The 20,522-nt window shown below is 36.1% G+C and overlaps 1 protein-coding gene across 1 annotated transcript; it reads right to left on the bottom strand.

Moving 5' to 3' along the window:
* Positions 1–661: 661 nt before the first annotated feature.
* Positions 662–20,409, bottom strand: LOC104399130 (probable methyltransferase TARBP1; the record flags this gene model as incomplete). The annotated part of the gene is made up of 18 exons (XM_010023151.1): positions 20,323–20,409; positions 19,401–19,470; positions 18,865–19,013; positions 17,616–17,668; positions 15,985–16,082; positions 15,102–15,237; positions 14,650–14,746; positions 13,761–13,850; positions 12,771–12,909; positions 11,631–11,727; positions 11,161–11,336; positions 8,053–8,150; positions 7,050–7,211; positions 5,488–5,681; positions 4,545–4,800; positions 4,254–4,442; positions 865–1,064; positions 662–733 (listed from the first exon to the last, which is right to left on the bottom strand). Coding segments are annotated over exons 1-18 (2,300 nt in total), but the record flags the coding sequence as incomplete, so codon positions are not given.
* Between the last annotated feature and the right edge of the window lie 113 nt (positions 20,410–20,522).

Below are 20,522 nucleotides of genomic sequence, written 5' to 3'. Positions count from 1 at the left end.
TTTATGCTTACAGTTTTGGTCAAATATTCTGGTCCAAAACAACACTTGGTTCCTACTAGTTACTCAAGGACGTCTAGAATAATTAATGCCAGGAGTAGAATTAATGACATTATGGATAACACAGCATCACACAGCTGCAGACTGTCACAGCCAGACATTTGGAAACCAAGAAGCTCTTGACAGAAAATGGAGTAGTGAACTTTGGCAGCAGATTTTTTAAAAACTCAGGTTTTATCAACTACTAATGCTTCTCAAAACACTGCGTTAGAACTGTTTCTCTGACTTTCTTTCACTGAGTAAAGGTGGGAGTGAAACAGCAAAAAACAATTCAATAATCCAGAAGCCAATATCTGAATTATGAATAGAACTGTTGTGGTTTAAGCCCAGCCGGTAACTCAGACTAAAGTCCAAAACACAGCACTGCACTAGCTACTAAGAAGGAGAAAAATAACTGTTACAGCTGAACCCAGGACAATAATGTATATCCCTTTTACCAATATTTTATAATTATGAATATACTCCTTATGGGTCCCATCCAATTTGAGAGATACTATGATAAGAAGCTAACTTCAAAAGCAGCATCTATCCTATTGTAGCATCAATCATAACAAAAGACACAATGCACACCAAATATTGTAAGATATACCCTCCAAATCATTACCTTTCTGTAACAACATTTGCTGCACATTGTTCTCCAAGATTTTCTACGAAGGCATGCACATCCTGAATAAGTCTTCAGAGACGAAAGAAGACAAAGCAACAAAATTAGCAGAATACCAGACAAAAACTGTTTTCAATAGTTATCTCAAAATTTAAAAGTGCACAAAATTGTAACAAGCATAATCACAAAGATGTTTTTTATACCTCTGATCTTTCCTAAATACAGTTCCAAAGACACAAGCCTCAGTGACAAGTTCACAATAATTTCCAGCATTTAAGAAAGCATTTGTCAAGGCCTTTCTCTCATCAACAGTGGGAAATATCCAAGATCGACAACAATGACTAAGGACTACATTGAAGACTCCAGTCTTTGTAGTGGACATATCTATCAGCTTGAAAATTATCTGAAAAGAAGAAAGAAAAGATTTAAAAATTTAATTTTCAGAAGTACTAGAATTATTAGAATACTACTGCAGTGATATCTATTTTAACAGGTCTGATCATCTCTGCATTCTGTCTCTGCTCAGGTTAATGCTGTCTTGAATCTATCTACAACTCCCTGATTATAAGGCCAGGTGAATGGGCAACAACTGGCCCAGTTATATGATTAAGTTAAAAGATAGAACTGTTCTTTGCTTAAACAGATATAGCACCAGCTGCTTCACACAAATCTCCCAATAACGGTAAAAAATGCTACCTGGGCTTACTTCATGAGTACAAACCTGGTGTTTTCAATCAATCCTTACCAACTGAGAAAGAAAATAAACTTTAAACAAAATTTCTTCCATAGGTAGCCATATAACTAACTCCCTTCTTTAATGAGGGTAACATTCATGTTGAAGTTAAAAATTTGTATTTGAGTTCAAGTGGAAAAATGTGTTTGTCTCATTTATTTTTTATCTTTGAGTAGGGCGTATTTACGATACACAGAACTGCTGCCTAGAACTTCTCCAAAAAGAGGAAAAAATAAAACAGAACAAGGAAAACGGCTCCCAAATTCTCCTTTCCTACTCCCGTCACTGGGCTAAGTCCAAGAGTAAACTTCAGTTACAAAGTAAATTTTTCTAAGAAATTGAAAGCATTTTGGAGAGGACAGGGAGATTCAGAATGAATAGGAGGGGATATTTATAAACTCCTTTATAGACAACATCAGTTAGAGCTGTCCAGGAAAATGGTTTTCCAGAAGGTATAACAGCTCTTTCAAGACAAAACTGCTTCTCCTCCCCACTCCAAAATGATAATGTGACAGTTCTTTGACAGTAACTCAGTTTTTATAGAGAAAGTTGTTCTGCATTGCTGAGGATTAAGGTACCAAGAAGCTCAAGAAGAGCTTAAATTGAAATACTGGAATGCACTCTGAAGAAACACTTTCTGGGAGAATAAATAAATCAATCCTAGAAACATTTGGTCTGTTAAAAAGAATTCAAGCTTTTCTTTTAGTACAAAGACACACATTGTAACTTTCCTAATAATTCCAAAATTGAACTATTGTGTTTCATGTGGAGGGAAGCAGAATGACATTTATACACATTTCTCAATCCTGGAACATCTTTCAATTGTTTCATTAACATAATACAAGTCCAGCACATACAAAAGAAATTTAAGTTCTAGCACAATTAACATTCAAATAAGCACAAAGGAAGAGTGCAGCAGAAGAAATAAAGCCTAAGAACACAGTGCTCTGGGCACCTCTGTCAAAGTCCTTCTGGATTTTACCATAGTAATAGTAATTCCCTCCTTTGGCTCAACAATACCCCTCTGTTACACCCTTTCTAAGGATTAAAAAGACAGAGTGCACTGTTAAGACGAAATTAAAATTATGCTTCTGTGACAAAAAAGTAGCAAGGAGTTTCATTTTTTCTTTCTGTTTAGCTAAAACTATACATTGACAGGGGTCAATGGCAACAGAGACTGCCAAGGATTGGGATAAGAATATACATAAGCAGGCACTTGCTTGGGAACTTTATCTTCATTTTCTTATGAAGGGGCAGAAGGTGGCTCAACCAGATGCCCTTTGTTGAGTACAGGAGACCTTCCTTAGCTCCTTGTTGCCTGCTGTCATGGTATGTCCCACTGCAGACAATGGGATAGCTGTCACACAGACTCAAGACGCTCAACATTGGCAAAATACATCTTACATAACGCTTGAAATACTAACACCGATGTTAAGACAGTAGTACTAAGAATTTAAACAAATGTTAAGATCAAAGAAAAGCAAGTTCATCAGTTACAACAATACTGAGCATACAATTAATTTATTAAAAGAAAAAGCTAACTGATTCCTAGAACTGACAAAGTACTTTAACATCTTTGCATATGTATCTTAGCTTGTGTCCATATGAAGACTACAAATGCAAAGTCTTATCTACTGCCAGAATACATGACAGTAACAGTTGTTTGAAGCAAGTTTTCAAAAAGAACAAAGAAAACAAACAGGACTACATTTTAAGACACTGAAGTTTGATATGGAAATATCACAGCAATTTTAGATACGGAGTGTCCATTTATCTATATTTCATTAAAAATGGACACTACCTGTTTAAAATCTCCTTGTATTTCAGCACGTGCTGAAAAGAAAGCTGGGACATTTGCTAATTTTTACAGTTACAAGCGTGACACCAGGACAGAGCTACTTATGGGGACTTCAAAGCAAAACTGCAACCCCTTTTAGTATGATTTCCATGCCAAGTACAAAGCAGCAGGTGACCTAAGTCTGAGCATACTAGTAACTAACATATAATGTATTACTGCTTTGATGAAATACTTGCAGTCATTGCGGACTGTTCTGCACAAACACTTAGTTGATGCTCAGAGAGGGAAAAGGCAAAAAACAAAACCAACCAAAAACCCCGAAACCACCCAAGAAAGATTATTTAGAAAAGAAATAGTAAACAACTTTCTAGTGTATAAAGCCAAGGTGAACCAACATCTTAATACTGAATACAGTTTTAGTGACTTAAAATGAAAAAAGAACACCCTGACATACATGAGAACTTTTGGAGTACAGGAAGTTGCATGCATCTTACAAAGATGTAAAGATTCATTTTTTTTTTCTCTTGACTGTGGAGGCAGCGCTACCATGTTCTACACCTGGATCCTCAGAGGATTAAAAAAAGCTTTTAAAGAACCAGTTAAAGTTGTCTTATTCAACAGCATCTATGGTAGTTTCCAACTTCATTTAAGAAAGTATTTTCATAAAGACTAAACTATTAGAAAAAGGTGTATTTTTTCTAGAATATTAATAGTTTGTGACAGTTCAGGTGGCAAATCCTGAACCAACATTCAAGAGGAAGTGCATAATGTAAAAATAAAACAAGACTGAAAAAATTATTTTCACAATGCAGAAGATATTGAACAGTCTAAAAAAACCAATGAAATGGTACTTTTAATTTTCTGTGTTACAAAAACAAACAATAGATTTGTTTATCTTCAATTTAACTCTCAGATCTTTTTTCTTAACACTCTCAAACTAACACCTTTTTTTAAATGATAAATTCACAACAATAGCCGAAGGGGAAATAGAAGGTAAAATACATTTTTAGATCCAGATAAAATTTATGTTCCCTTTCCAAAAAAGTATTCTTTAAACTGACCTCCTTTATTTTGGCATATGCTTGACCCTTTGCACTTGCAGCAACAGCTAGAACCTCAGTATCAAAGATGAACTGAACAAAAGCTTTTAGATTGGACCAAAATATCAGCTGTGTATTGCTCAAAGAAGATACAATTTTCCAAGCCAAATCAAATGCTTCTATGCAGAGAGGCTCCGAGGAGTCCAGAAGCTGAAAATGAAGAGAAGAACAAAGTGTTATACCTGACAAAAACCACCCCCAAAGCTATTACACAGTACTAGTTTTATGTTTTGTTGTAGTTTCATCTTTTACCTTGGGCACAAGGACTTTCATGCAGTCGAACACAGGTAAAACTTGGTCTGAAGGAAGAATAGTTAGGGCTTCTAATGCAGACTGCAGAACTTCTCTTGACCTTTCAACTGTAGATAAGGACATTTCTGAAGTTTCTTTATGCTCCTGAGCCAGCGTAGGAAATGAATTTAAAACAAAACGAAGGCAAATCCACTGGTCACGAACATAGCGTGCAACAATTTTCCCCCATCCTTGGGATGTTGTTTCTTCACATAAGCTGTAAGAAGAATGTAAAAATATTATTCTTAAATATATATATTGTATTCATTTATCCTGCATGTTCCTAATCCACCAGGAACAGCTTAACGGTACAAACTCATTATACTTCAAGACACTAAAATTGACACAGGGTCAAGAGGAGACTGGACAAGTTCATGGACGAGAAATCTACAAAGTTCTTTTGAACAAAAGAGAAAATGCACTTCAGGGTCAGTCTCATCAGTCATAAACATCTGGGAGAGTATTCAATGGAAACATCACTATATGCTGGCCATCTCTCTTGTATTTGGTATTTGGCCCTCAGGCTTGCCCTGGGCTTCCCTTGCCCAACAGTAAGTAATTTCCATTTCAACTTGCTTGCATACATGTTACAGCTTTGTGTAGTGTGTATATATTCCATATAACATAAGGATAAGCAATGTTCAAAGCTAGCTCTGGCTTCATATCATTAGAGGACTAAGCAAAAGAACCTTTAGTCTGATCAATTATGGATGCTTTAATGTTTTAACACCTGAATGTTAAGACAAAAGAGAAACTGAATGAATAGTTTGCATTCAGAATTCTTCATTTTTATCTTGGCAAAAAGTTACCAAAGAAAACAACAGGAAAAACCATAATCTTGGTCACTGCTCCACATTAACCAAATGTGTTCTGGAGAATTACTGAAGCTATAGCACAGACATACCTACTTTCTTCTCCAATATAAGATGGCTTCTTTAACACATCATTGAATTGCGAAAAGGAAATAAATCTCTTCAGAGCATCCACAGAAGGCAGAGAGTCAAGGTGTGCTTCACGTTTCCGATCCATTAATTCACAAACTGCCGTAAGTGAAGCCATGCTAGCTACTTTTTTAATTTGTTCTTGAAGCTTTGGCTCCTAATTAAAACCATATCATAGATGAACAAATATGCACCAGTTTCTTCTAATATGATAAAAACAACCTACTGATAAATTTGATAATCCTCCTACTTGTCCCACTGTAGACATCATAAGGTAGCAATTCTGCATCCTTCTACTTCCTTATTTTCTTATCCTAAGCATAACAGCTTTGCTTGGCTGGGTCAGTGTAATCAATCACAAGTTGCAAGCATTGACAAAAATATAGATCTTTCAAATTACAGCCACTTATTCATTAAGTGCAGCTGTGTAGCTTGACTATGATGGAACACTTGTACCTTGCCAGGTAGCAGTTTATACATATTGCTGGATAGCAACTAGAAAAAAGATGCGGGTCCACATACTCAGAAACACAATGCAATAATACAGTTGAAATTCAGATCACCAGGTGCTAACTGGTCCAAGAAGCTACAAGGGCACAACACTTACTATGGTTATTTTGTGTGATACATATATTCAAGCATGAAATAGAGAGTCAGAGTCTCAATTAAAAAAAGCCAATAAACATCTAGTACCCTTATGGTATTAAAAGCTCAATGTTATTTGAAACTACTAGGATTAGAACATAACTCATATAAAGAAGAACAAAAAATTAAGTCTTGCTCTTTGTTTCCTTAGAAAAGTAAAATTAGCAAATCAAATACTAACAATCTTACTGTGTTATTAACTGTTCTTGATCAATAATTCAATGCAGAAAATACCAAACATTATACCCAACAAATCTCAATTTAAATCTCCTCCTTTTATAAAAGTTAATGTTTCTTTAACTTTTGAATATATATCCATTTGACACATACTAGCCTAATACATACAACTACGGAACAATGAGCATAACTATACACAAAAGATAAAGTAATTCTGGGTTCTGGAATTTCTTTTTCTCTGTATGTTCCAGTTTGGAATTCAACAGAATTATTTTCATTTAACAGTAACTTCCTTGGGAAGATTAGTTTGTATTTGAGGAAAAAGCTTCTGAGTACACGTAGTCCATTATTACAACTAAGTTTTACTTTAGCTATACAGACTTTTAAAAACTTAAGGTAAGGAAACAAGAGTGCTACAAATCTTAGCCACAAATATTTTACATTAACAGTACAATGCCAACTAAAGACACATATGTGTTAGGGAATATACATACAAACATATATATTCACACAAATTTGTTATTATTTCATAACATATATACTTATAATAAATATTAATATTTGTAGATTGTTGTATTTACCATATTGCTATGCAATTAGCTCATATAATAGAAATATCCTGCAACCATTACAAAAATATGTAATTACTATTTACTGGTTTATTTTATATTAATATTTACTGTTGTAAATAATGTTAAATTACCTCTTCACAATTTCTCTCTTGAAGATTACGAATAGATGCATTTGTCAGGGACATAATGAAATTCTTGATATATGGTACTTTCTTCCAGCTGACTTGCAAGCACAGATTCACTGTCTCTGGAATTAAAGCTAAGTATAGATCACAGCGATCCAAATCACCAACCTGAAAGAGGAAACAAAGGTAAACTAAAGCATTAAGAGGAGGAAACTTAAGCTGAAATGAAAGAAAACCAATAGTAACAATGACAGCAGAAGGAAAACAAGAGCAGTCAGTGCAGCTGAACAACCTTTCCCTAACTTTGGGGGGGGTTTGTCATTGTTAGGGTTTTTTGTTGGTTTGGGTTTTGTTTGGTTTTTATTATTTTTAAACCTTTTCAACTTATAGGTTCTTTTAGTTTTAGGGTTCTGGAGCATGCCTTAGAAGAGACACTATGAAATTCTGAAAGAAATCTCCACTTAATTGGTAACTTCACTTAGCTTCCCTTCCTGGGCCCAAAGTAATGCCATGTAAAAACACCAGAGTTGGCCTGAGTATCAGTGGCATTCAAAGGAAACTCAGTTATCAGATCACAGCAGAGCACTACACCCTGTAAATACACAACAGGTCACCTTACACTTCTTGCCCACGACATTTTTAATCTTGGCTGTATCTTATTTGTTTTATAGCTTTTTATTCTGCTCTTGTATTTGCAACTCTTCTTCACATATAAAAAAGACGTATAAAGCTACTCACTCAAGGAACAACATGAATAAAGAACTATTCCTTCTGTAGTTTTGAGAGAAAATACACCTTTGAATTGCCACTGGCTTTTAGGCACCATTCTCCTGCATCAACTCTAACTTTTGCTTTGACAAAGAACCACTTTTCACATCTATCTTCCATGGCACTCAGGTTTTGGGGACTGTCCACTAGCATATTCATTTGATATGAAAATCAGGAACATTGGTTAATCAAATTAACAAGCAAAAACCACACCAAATTATGTCTCACAATAATTCCTTACAGTGCTTAACTCATTTGCAGTAAGCCGTCGGAGAACAAATTCAAGAATACTCTCCACAGGTGTCGTAAGAGATTTCCAGATAAAAAACAATACACCATCTGTGTGAAGAGAGAAAAACACAATAATGTATTAACATATAGAAATACAATTTCCTCGTGAAATTTATTGTATCATGCAGATTTAGTTAAGTTATACAGTAATACCTACCCAAATATCTAAGAATACCTTAAAACAGCTCTGTACTCTTCAGCAATAAAAGACACAGGGCTGAAATAATCAAACCAGACTGTAGTCTTTTCTGAGATTTATCTTGTATTAGTGAGCCAGAAAGCACACAAACGCAGAAGACCAAAGCATAATTTTCCAATTTCTGATGCACATTCACCCTATTCTCAACCTTCTGTGCAAAACAGCTTATTCATGAACTTACTCTTTAATAAAGAAGTTTCCATATCCAGCAATTAATTTTATGTGAAAAAAATAGTTACGTATTTCCAATATGTACAGATGTGAAAACTGTGCTGTGGTTGTTGGTTGGTTTTTTTTTTTTTTGCCATTTAGCAATAATTCGGCTTTGGATATGGAGTAATCTTAAAAAATTTCAGTCAAGTAGCTTCCTTGCTTAATATTGTAAACAAAACCATTCGGTTCTAACATAAAATGTGATACATTCTCTAAGAAAACAACGGTGTTATCAGCGTTGTTCCCAGACTGAAAGTCAAAAAACACAGCACTGCACCAGCTACTAAGAAGGAGAAAAAATGACTGATACAGCTGAACCCAGGACAACTACAAAGTATACCACATATGCATATTTATTCCACAAACTGAAAGACACAAGTTTATTATACAAGGGAGGTAGGTCACTCAGGTAAAACGTATTTAGCCATGAACACCCTTCAATCTGTGCCTCTATGGTAAGGGCTAGCTGAAAGCCAAAGAAATAATGTATCAATATGAAAACAGAGTTAAAATACTCTTCATGATCATGTCATTCTAAAAATATCAATCATTAGTTTCAGTATTTAAGAGAGTTACCAGAGGTTATATCTGCTGGTTTTCTCTGGAGCTGACCATGAGTTACAGTTCATATAGCAAAATTATTATGAAATGGAAGACCTACAGAAGGCTGAAATATAAAGGGACATTATTTCCATAAGTTCCAAATCTGTATTGTACTTACTTTCAATGTTCTCTATCAAAATGGATCACTGGACTACACTTCTAATGTTTAATTTGTTTAGAACAAACAGTTTTAGCTATGTCAGATTGTTATCACATTTCATCCTAAGTCTCAAATAGCTAAAACATCCGCAGTTAAAATTCAGAAACTCTTCAGATAAACATGTTGAGTATAAAATCAGTTTCACTACCAGTGGCTCTGTAACACTATAAACAAAAAATGCAGTAAAACCTTACTGCTTAGAATAGTGAAGTATAACAACAGTACAGCAGCAAGACCTGTAGAAAAATGCTGCTGATTCAGCATGCATTTCAGACGCGCATCCCCATTAAAGTATTCTTAAACAAAACACTTCCCAATTGTTATTTTTGTTTTACAAACTTAAATTCCTTTCTTCTTTCCTCCCATATCATTTTCCATCTGACAGACAGGACTTTTCACCTCCTGTTTAATCAACACAGAAGCAAAACTTCTATAATTTACAGCATTACTTTTTCCACCCCTCACCATAGTGAATTCACAGCTGCAGAAAGAAGATTTATTAATTGGTTCTCCTGTGCAGGAGGAAGAATCAGAAAAACATTGTAGGAAATACTATTTAAAAAAGTAACCCTTGTTTAACTTAACAGAAAAAGACATAATATTGAAGTGCAATTCTGAAAGCCTCTTGAAAGACTCTACTGACAAACAGCTGTACTGGAATTACCTATAGGGACATTCAAGGGATGGAGACACTGCAACACTCAGCCTTCCAGACCTTAGGAACTTTGTTAGCAGAACTAAACATTCTAAGTCAGGTGTCAAAATTCCAAAAGCAGGAGCAATCCATTACATCTACATTAGCAAGCACAGAAGGAAGTAAGGCACACAAAGAAATTATTTACAGAGTTCAATTCCTAATACTAATAACCTAATACGCATTTGAATGTGCTTTGTAGGGTTCTGCTTTAAGCTTGTTCTAGCCTTGTGCTGTAGACTGGATGCACACTGGTGACTGGGGCACATCTTCCTATTTAGTTTCATTTGAAGGAATCCACTTCAGCAGTCAGAGGCCATCCCACATTATAAACTTTAACAGCTGCACAGTTAATGCTCAATAGTTCAGTCAAACAGCTGAAATTCAAGAGGGGAGTGAATGTATAAAGCGCTTTATAAAATGAGGGTAAGGATTTATTTAGGGCTGCACTTAAGACATTTTTATGAAACATGGATGCTGACCCTGAAATATTTTTTTCCCCACGTAAGAACTCAGATCTGTGGTCCCCACTCCAAAACTACTTTTATGTTCTATGTTATAAAACCACTAAAAAAAATTCCCAAATAATCTGGGGAAGTAGAATGCAAACACTAAGATCCCTCTTGTTCCAGTTCAGCATCCTAATTAATGAAAATAATGCTGCAAATCCTCGTTTGCTCTCAAGAAAAAAACAAAAGGTCTATTCTGATTACAAACTCGCCAAGTTCTCTCAAGAGGAGTGCTAAAGAACTCCATGGTTTTTGCTCAGACTCTCCTGAAAGGTCTACAAGTTAAAGCACTCAATCTGGACAGGGAGGGAAGCGGGGACAAAACTCACATACATTCAGATCAGCAGGCTTCTCCTAAAGCTTCACCTCCTTGCTTCCAACCATGGTAAAACTAAAGCAAGTCAGTTAAGCACTGTAAATCTAATCCTAATGGATAACAACTGCTTTCTTGGAAGGCTTCCACATCCTCAATTCCCAGTCTTTGGAACACCTTCAGAAAAGCTCCTGTAGGATTGGACCCACAGCTCTATTTCATAACAGATATGCCATATGGTCAACTTTTACAATTAACACTTCTAGGCTACCATTAATTTGACAGTATAGCCTTAAAACAGTAAGTACCTTAGTTTTAGTTAGACTATAATTAATAAAAGACACAGTATACTGAAGGTATCACTAACCATCTTGCGTATTGGAACATTTTAACGAACGGGTCTGCAATAACTTCAAGAGAAGCTGTAGGCTTTTATCTGTTTTCAGTGTTGGTATGTAAGCATTACTGCCAAGTTTCATCAAGACATCCAGAAGAGGGTTCAAGAAAGCCTCTAGTTCAATCCATTCTATGTTGCTTTTTCCACTACACAAAAACAAAAATTAAAAAGAAAGTCTTCTTCTGAGTATCTGCCTTAAGCGCTGAAGTCACTTATGGAAATAAATAGGACACATGTTTCCAAGCCACTTAAGTATCTTTAAAAATGTTACCCAGTATGTTTACAGCAACAGTTGGACAAGGCTAAAAAATAACCAAGCTGACTTAAAGTCTGCAGAGAAAAATGGACAGCTTCCTGACTTCAGCAGGCTTCTACCAGATCCTTCAGGAATGAAGGGGTTCCAAAAGAGAAAAATGTAAAATAAGGTATTTCATACTTACCTGTGCTTATTCCTCATCTGCTCCACGTCTGCAGCCAACAGAATCATTGTTGCGACAAGCTTAGCTTCAAACCAGTCAGGCATAAAGCAATTTTCTCCTGATTAAAGATATTTTAAGGTTTCTACAGTATTTAAAAAATACCTTTATATTAAATTTTAAAACTTTCGGGTTTATAGCTTATTAAAATAAATTAGTAGCACAACAATTAATTCTAGCAAGAATATTAGTAATATTTTGCAATCTTTTATCTAAACTAAACACAAACATACTTGCTTTTCTTCTACACCTCAAAGAGGCTGATATTATTGGCCTCTATGCTGAAATCAGTTTTAGGCTATGTGTTATATTATGTAGTAACATATATTATGTAGTAATACATATTATGTAGTAACGTATATTATATAGTGGCTCCCAAAAGACTTTTCTATTGCTTTTAAAAATACATTAGCATATTCAAATGAAGTTAACCAAGAACGTAATTCCACTATGCTTCATCAGAAACATCAGCTGTGATCTTGACTAGCTAAAAGGCATATGAAGAACTAGAATTATTTTGCCCAAAAGAAATTAAAAAACAAAAAACACTCCAGCTTTTTCAGGCATCTCCAAAAAAGTAAGAAGCCTAATAGGCAACTAGTGCAGCATTAGAATTGAATGTTAAGGCTTAACTTCCAATTAATTGCTGCAGGACTGTATTTTTTACAAAGGAAAACTGGAATTAGAAAATTAATTTCAAACTTAAGTATCATGAATACCACAAATAAGGTAGAATTTGAATAATACAGAATCACAGAATAGCTGTTGTTGGAAGAGACCTTCGAAGGCCATCTAGGCCGAACTGCCCGCAATAAGCAGTTTGTAGGTTGCCAAGAACCCAGCCTGGCCTGAAATGTCTCCACGGATAGGGCATCTACCAGCTCTCTGGGTAAGCTGTTCCAGTATTTTACCACCCTCATTGTGAAGAATTTTTTCCTCATATCCAGCCTGAATCTCCCCTCCTTTAGTTTAAAACCATTACCCAATGGATATAATATAATAATATATAATACCAAAGGTACAATATAAATACACGAGCAACCATTCTAAAATCCTAAGGACTGTTGTAATTTTTTATTTAATATTAATAAACATTTAACTTACTTTCAGACACCGGAGTCTTAAGGTACTCTCCCACAAGACTGCATACATACTGGCACAATGACGGTGTCTCTTGATGCTCAAAATCAGAGGTTACAGACTTTCTGAAGCATCTTTCATTCACTTGCAACCAACTGCAAAGCTAAATTAAAACCAGTAGATTACTACTTAGCCATGTCTGCCAGCTGTGTATTGAAATTACCAACATAACAGCAGCACACAAAAGAATTACCAAACACGAGTTGTTACAACAACAAATCCACACTGTGAAAGGTGTTTAATGGAGCTACCTTGAGGTTTAGCAGACTATTCCCTTCTAATTAACATGGAAAAAGGTTTTTCCAGAGAGTAATTCAGAATGCCCCAAAAGAGATCACTAGTTCCATTATAAGACAAAACTCAGCTAAGCAAAATCCGATTCTGTTTTGCACTTCAATATGCTAAAGCTTAATCTCCTTGCTACTAATCATGGTAAAACTAAAGCAAGTTAAGGACGCTAATACTGCGAAATAATCAGAGAAATACTGCACCCAACAACTGCAATACTGATATGAACTCTACGAAACACAATGAATTGGGGCATATAAACTCTGAAAGAGTTACAAAAAAACAACTCTGCCTCAAGAAACAACATTTTCTTCTGCAGAATTGAGAACTTAAGTGTGAAAAAAGAAAAATTCCTATATTTCTCCTCACCCTAAGCTCACCTAACCTTACCTTCAACCACCTTAGAATTCTTCCACTCTGAATCTGCTTAATAATTTGTTTAAGGTTAACATTAACACCTCTATGGCATTTAAAAAATACATACATGTATGAAAACAAAACAAAACACAGCTTTGAAGTAAAACATAAATCCATCAGGATTCCACATCCAGAAATTCCAGAATGCAAAAAGCAGCTATTTAAATATGAAATTAACAGTAATAAAACATTTAGTTGCTTAGGTATTAAAAAATGTTTGATGAACATAAAACCAGCTTCAGTTCTCACCTCCATCCATAACATAGTATCTCTCCTTAGGGACTCCTCTGGTCTAAGGGACAGAAGAAAGCTTGAAACTTCTGGGAAGGACACTTTCTCCTGAAGAAATTAATCAAGATATATCACTTCCCAACATAATATACAACAGATAACGGCTACGTAATAACTCAAGCAGCTTACTGTCATCTGGCAACAGTTTCAGGAAAAGAAACTTACTTTTTCCTTTCCATGACACAGACTAATTTCTTCCTCTTTGGGACCAACTAATCTTTACCAAGAAACACCATTTAATATTCCCAAGTATTAATATCTATCTCAAAGTTAATGAATGACTAGAAGAATGGAGCTATTCACTGAAGAAACCTTTTAAATGAATGTAAATAAATGAGTAAGAGTCACTGATAAGTACTATTTATGTATTTCCAAAAGTAAATTCTCAACTCAGCCAAGTTTATAACCGTAATACATTACATGCAAGGCTGTCTACTCATCTAAAACACAAGTATGTTCTAGAACAAGCAAAACATGAATACTTTCATTACTCCATAACTAAGGTCTTGCTTATTATGAATTCCAGTATTATGAATACTTCCTGTTAGAACCTGAGTTTAAACAGTGGATACCATAATAGAATACTATTCCACAACTAATGCATGAAAACCCTAGAAGGAAACATCAACTAATAAAAGGTAATGGGAATAACAAAAAAAAAAAATCCTCTTAACTCACACAGCACAATATTCAAATAGTCACTAATAAAAAAAAATTACAAATCCAACCAAATCAGTGGTTCCATGTTGTATTTAGCCATTATTATGTTTACCCCATAAAAGTGTCAGTGTATTTCTATTACACCAGGAAGAAAAAAACAACCAAACAAAACCAAAACAAAACTCACCACATCTGTCAAATGCATAGCTGTTTGAAGAAGATAGCACTGTGCAGCTCCACGCAACAAAATCTGATGCGTAATCATAGTGCACTGGAGGACATCTCTGGAAAGAAGAAAAACGTGCACTGTAGAAAACACACACTTGGGATGTTGAAACATTTTCATGTATATGATAATTATTAATGATTTTCAAGATATTAGATTGTACTTAAAAAACATATTCTAGAACATATTACACAAACATTGCCTGATCAAACAGTATACAATCCAGAACCAAGATTCTATTGCCGTATGTCCTTTAAAAAACTGATACTAGAACTTGGATAAGCATATACCTGACAAATTTAAAACAGGGGTGGGAGGGGGACAGACGAGAATAAAGCTAAAACTAAAGGAACAATCCGCACGATCACTTCAAACTGAATGTTATGTTTGCATTTCCATCTGGACGTTTTTACCTCAAAGCATGAAGTCCTTCAGTACCCAGTACTTTACACTCAGGGATATATGCCAGCGCCATAGAAAGAAACAAAATAGGAACAGCACACCAATGCCTACTTGTCATCTTCTGAATAAATTTTAACAGGAAGCTACCTTAAAAGAAAACAAAACAAACAATCTGGAGTGATTTCTTGTTCTCCAATGCATTTAAATAACATGAGCCCCAGCAGAAGAGTGTTATGGTCATTACTGAAAATTAAATGCAAACCAATAGAATAGTATCCTATTTATTTCAATTAGGAAGGTATATTCCAATGTCAATATCACCCTACTGTCAGTAGTGTGATAAGGATATAACCTTAACTCTAATTTTGGCTTTGGTGATCTGCACGGATCACCATATTCAGTAACAGAATTCTGAGTACTAGACAATACCTAGTAGACTTAGTAACAGTCTGGGTGATGGCAGAGCAAAGTACACAACGATTCAACCAGTATGACCAAAGCAAGCCTCCACAACAAGCTGAAGCAAAAAAACAACCCAACACACCAAGACCCGTAAAAAAAACCCTAAAAAAAGAACAGTTCTAAAGATCTTGCTCACCACAGTATTATGTTCACTGACAAATTAACAAAAAAGAATCTTCAAATACTGTTCACCTTCAGAACTAAGGAGTTTATTTTTAATAAAATAAGCAAGTCTGCTTCAGTTTGCCCCAGCAGCACCCCTCGAAGCCTCTGAAGACTCCTCTCTTCTCTGGAAACTCCACTGCCAAAAGAACTACTCTTTTTTTCTCTTAAGTAATGTATAAAAACAGTGGTAAATGTTTACATGAGATATTGAAAATGAGTTTTTATTTGGTTTCTTTATTTAAAAATAAAGGTAAAACTGAAATATACCTTTTTCTTCCCCTGGAAGAAGCATGATGTAAGTAGCCAAAAACTTCTGCAGCCTCGTTCCCAGAGGAGGACAGGCGCCCATTAACTGACCTGGTGTCCTGTTGGGTTTGGAACATCAGATACACAATTGGCATGTTTACAGCTACAAGTAGGATTGTCCCTACACAAAAACGAAGTGCAGTTCATTGCTGGAGACTGCTCCAACAAGCCAAAGAGATGGGAGTGGATCAGCTTGCACCTTCCACTTATCCCCGTATTCCAACAGCACCCAGCAAACACACAGAGGACACACCATAACTCTCCCTGGCCACCTACGTGGACATGGTGGTAACACACGGCAGCATTCAAGTGCAGGCTCAAGTCAGGTTAGGTTATGCAGGACTCAGAGCATCTTGCATTGAGCCCACAGTAGGAGATGGCACTGTCAGTTCAACCCTGTGCCTGCACTCACAGAATGACATGAGCATCCACGAAGCAGGCTGCCAAGGCCCACAGGACGTCAGTGGTATGCAGCAAGAATGTGAGTGGTTTGATTTGGAGAACAGCTAAGACAAATTACCTACTCAAGTGTGCTAGTGAGCAAGATTACAAAGTCAGTATATAGAAAACTACCAACCAGCACAGAAGGTTTTAACAAGCAAGTAACGCTCTGTGAGACCAACAGAGACAATCTGTGTCTCATGAGAAGTGTCGGGCTATCAATGATTAGCATCAGTCGTAAGATTTTACAGTTTTCTCTCATACAGTTTGACATTAACCATAACAACTTTGTCTATTCTTGGTATACTCAAACATGCACCCTCCTCTACATATGCCAACTTGTGTCACCAGAAATACAGAAGCTAAGAGAGCAGACTATGAAGCACTGATCCAGCACAGCTCTAACAGTGCATAAAGAGACAGTATAAACTTTTCTAGATGCCTAACAAGGCCAGCTAGTCAAGGTCCCTCCAACATCATTCTGAACTGAGTTTCAGATTGCTAGCTGAATCACTCAAGCCATGGCATCTGGCATAATGCTGAGTGTGAAGTGCAGTCAGCACTTAATTCCCCATTCACAGTACTCTCCATGCAGTTAGCACAAAGGACTGAATGCCATCAGTACTCTGCACATACAACTTGCAACTCCTCAAACTTTTATCTGTTCTTTATGTATTTACACCAAGGGAGGCCACTTGTCATCTGTCAACTGCAAATAGTCTCCTGTAAAAAAGTATTAATTTCCCAAAAGATAATCAGGCCCTGACAGCAACCCACTTCAATCAGTCATGAATTGGCAACAATTAGAGCAGCCCCTTCTTTCACTGCGGCAAGAAAATCAGAAGATCAAAAATACTTCACTGTTATTCATTTATCCTATCTCACTTCATTTCCAAATTAGTATCTTGACAGAAGGTATGACACAGGTCCTTAAGGGATCCCCATGCTGCTATTAAAAGGATTAAATTGAACCTACTTCACCTCACTCACAGCCACCCACCCTTCCTGAAAAACTCTTTACCTGTCAGTAAATGCAGCAACACCATTTGTTTACCCAAATTTGATGCACATACTTAAAACAGCAACATTAGAATACATTTCCAATAATCAATACATTAAAAAAAAAACCTAAATGAAAATCAGTGTCTTACCTGCTATAGAGGGAACTTTCGGAGAGGGCATCCATTAACGGTCCAATAACAAACTGGTAAGAGGAAACGAGAACAATGGCTAAATGCACACTTGCAAGGCACCATTACACAGAGGATAACTAGACTTATTTCACTAGATTTTAAAAGGACACAGTCCTTTTAGTGAAAATGGAGAATTCTCTTGCTAGTAATATCAGCAGCAAAAAGAAGAAGAAACTAAAGAGAAAGAGTAGCAGGAGAATCACAGAATGGTTTGGGTTGGACAGGACTTAGCGATCTAGTTCCAATCCCCTGCTATGGGCAGGACCACTTTTCACTGGACCAGGTGTCAAGTGGTGAATAAACAAGCAAAGCAATTTTTCCACTACGTACATTGCACAGAGGATTGTGAAAGGTGCAGATGAGTAAGAAAAACTTTTGGGAAACAGATGCAGAAAAAATATTTAAGCATTAAGTGAGAGGCAAGGGCAAACACAAGTAGAAAGATTTAGGATGTGATTTAAGGTTGACTAGATTTCAAGTTAGTCATGAAGAGGCTGACTTTATTTGTATAAATCAGAAATGTTACGCTCTGAGAGTAACACTCCTTCCATGAAGGAGAAAAGGAAGAAGTAATAATATAGTAGAGACCATTCCTCACTAAGGTGTAGGCTTACTAATTAAAAAAAAAAAAAATTAATAATTTTAAATTCAGAGTATTTCTTCCCACATACAGAATATTTTAAAGTGTGTTTTTTAACGCGATACAGCAACATGTTCATCAGTGTATTACTGATTATACATTCACCTCCTCACAGGGTTACCTAGCAATGGATTTTCAAAATTCATCCCTGAATAGGAGACAATGGAGACAATATATACAGACTTGAAGTCTATTGACCATGTTTATCCAAGACTGTTCAATCAAATAACATTAATAATTTTTGAGAAGTTCAGGGGCTCTGAAAACCTGAAGCATCCATCACCCCTCAATTTCACTTCTGGTAAAAAAATCACAATAAACTGGGAGCCAACTTTAATTAGCATTAGTTTGAAATATGGGAATGAATGGCTGCACTCAAAACCACACTCCCTCTAGCCTGGCCGTATTTGACACCACTTACAAATATTGCTATCACTTGCACAGCTAAATAAGAGGGCATTTTTACAGAATGTGTCTAACTCCAACACTACTGAGGCAATTAGTGTTAAGATATATCACAGATTAGAACATTTGTTTGTTCTGGCAAGTAACAGTTAACAGCCTTACCTCTGAAAAACCAAGTGAATTGGGAAGACGCTTTGTTTCATAAAGCTCCAGAAAATGAAGAATGCCCTCCTTTGTCAGTGTTTTATTCTCACTCTCAAACATTCGTTTATAAATGCACATGTGCCATGATGGGTGAAACAACCAACAACCTGTTACAAAAGCACATTTTTCTAAACTGATACAGAAATGACACTGAGACATTAACATTCTAAGCAAAACATCGTTGAAAAGGACTACTGAGTTGGGTCTGCTGATCAAAAAAGGTATTTCAAGATCATACAGTAAGCAACAGGCATATGCTAGGACTTCTGCTTGGAGCAGTACCACTTGGAGTGGTACTGCCCATGCACATTTGTCAAGCAACCTATGCATGTAGCAGGCTCACAAAAACTGGAATAGCCACCATTAATTTGAGAAACAAAACATAACAAAAAATTGTGATTTAAAACAGTAGATTAATAAAAAATATATATATATATAAGTGCGACTTAACTGCTTAACAGTTAGGAGATGGTTCAGGAAACATTGCATCTTACCTCCTTCCCCTGATATAGCATGCTCAAACAAACTGTTTAGTTTTGGTAATACCGGCTTTATGACATGGATCTGAAATGCAAATCAGATGTAATGTAAGTAGTTAGTTTATATCTCAAACTTAGGAACCGGCACTTACTCATGGGCTAGAATTTACTATCATCAGTAATCATCAGTATTGATATAGTAATTGACAATGTAACTGCATTTAAACAAACCTACAGTGCCTGTGCAGCTGATCCTGGCACTTGGTATGTAACAATCATAGTCTAGCGCTGAAGAAAAACTGGCACTTCCATGCTACTCTATCATAAGAACAATACTTGCTATTAACTGATCATTCTATTCATCAAAATTATAATAAAGCAGCAGAAGTCTCCAAAATTAAACATTTGGGTAAATATTATTTCTCTCAGTTACAGGACACTTGTATACAAATAAAATAACTACAAGGAGGTACACAACCAACAGTTACCACCACAATATGATACGATCACGGAAGTCTCAAGTCAACAGGAATCTTTCTGCCAAGTACCCTGGACACTCAGAATCACTTTCACCCAAGGCCACAAGTGCTTTACCATACAGACGTAGTCCCTCCTACTGAAAAGAGGTCCGTAACTGCAACAGCCTGATTTCACTAGGAAACAGGTTACCCATGGTCTTGCAATAAGCTGTGATGCAGGCTTTTCTTTCTTAGTTTAATTCAAAGATAGAAGAGAGTTCTGAATTTTTTCTAAATGAATTACACGTTCCGTGTTTTAAATACTCAAAATTCGAAATAAGAATATTCCTGTTAATGCTTATTCAGATAACCTCAATCACCTGAAACGGGAGCGCTCTGTGCAATAAAACATCTACAGCCATCGTTGCAGAAGGCATCACACATAACCAGGCTGAGTCTGGATTTTACAGCGCTCCTACCTGGTTTCCTTCCAAAGTTTCCATTATTAAGATATAAGTTTCCCAAAACTGTAGGAGCTTCTCATTCTCCTCAGCAGACCACCAGAACAGGCTCGATTCTAACAAGAGGAAGAAAACAAAGAAAGAACAAGGTTACCCCTGCCACGCAGCCCGGGTCTATCCGCACTCCCTCTCCCCGCTCCTCGCCCGGCCGTACCGTC

This window comes from Nestor notabilis, unplaced genomic scaffold (assembly GCF_000696875.1).
Source record: "Nestor notabilis isolate BGI_N333 unplaced genomic scaffold, ASM69687v1 scaffold9351, whole genome shotgun sequence".
In the NCBI taxonomy this organism is placed as follows: domain Eukaryota; kingdom Metazoa; phylum Chordata; class Aves; order Psittaciformes; family Psittacidae; genus Nestor; species Nestor notabilis.
The sequence above is the reverse complement of the archived record's forward strand: the minus strand, read 5'-3'. Positions and strand labels throughout refer to the sequence as shown.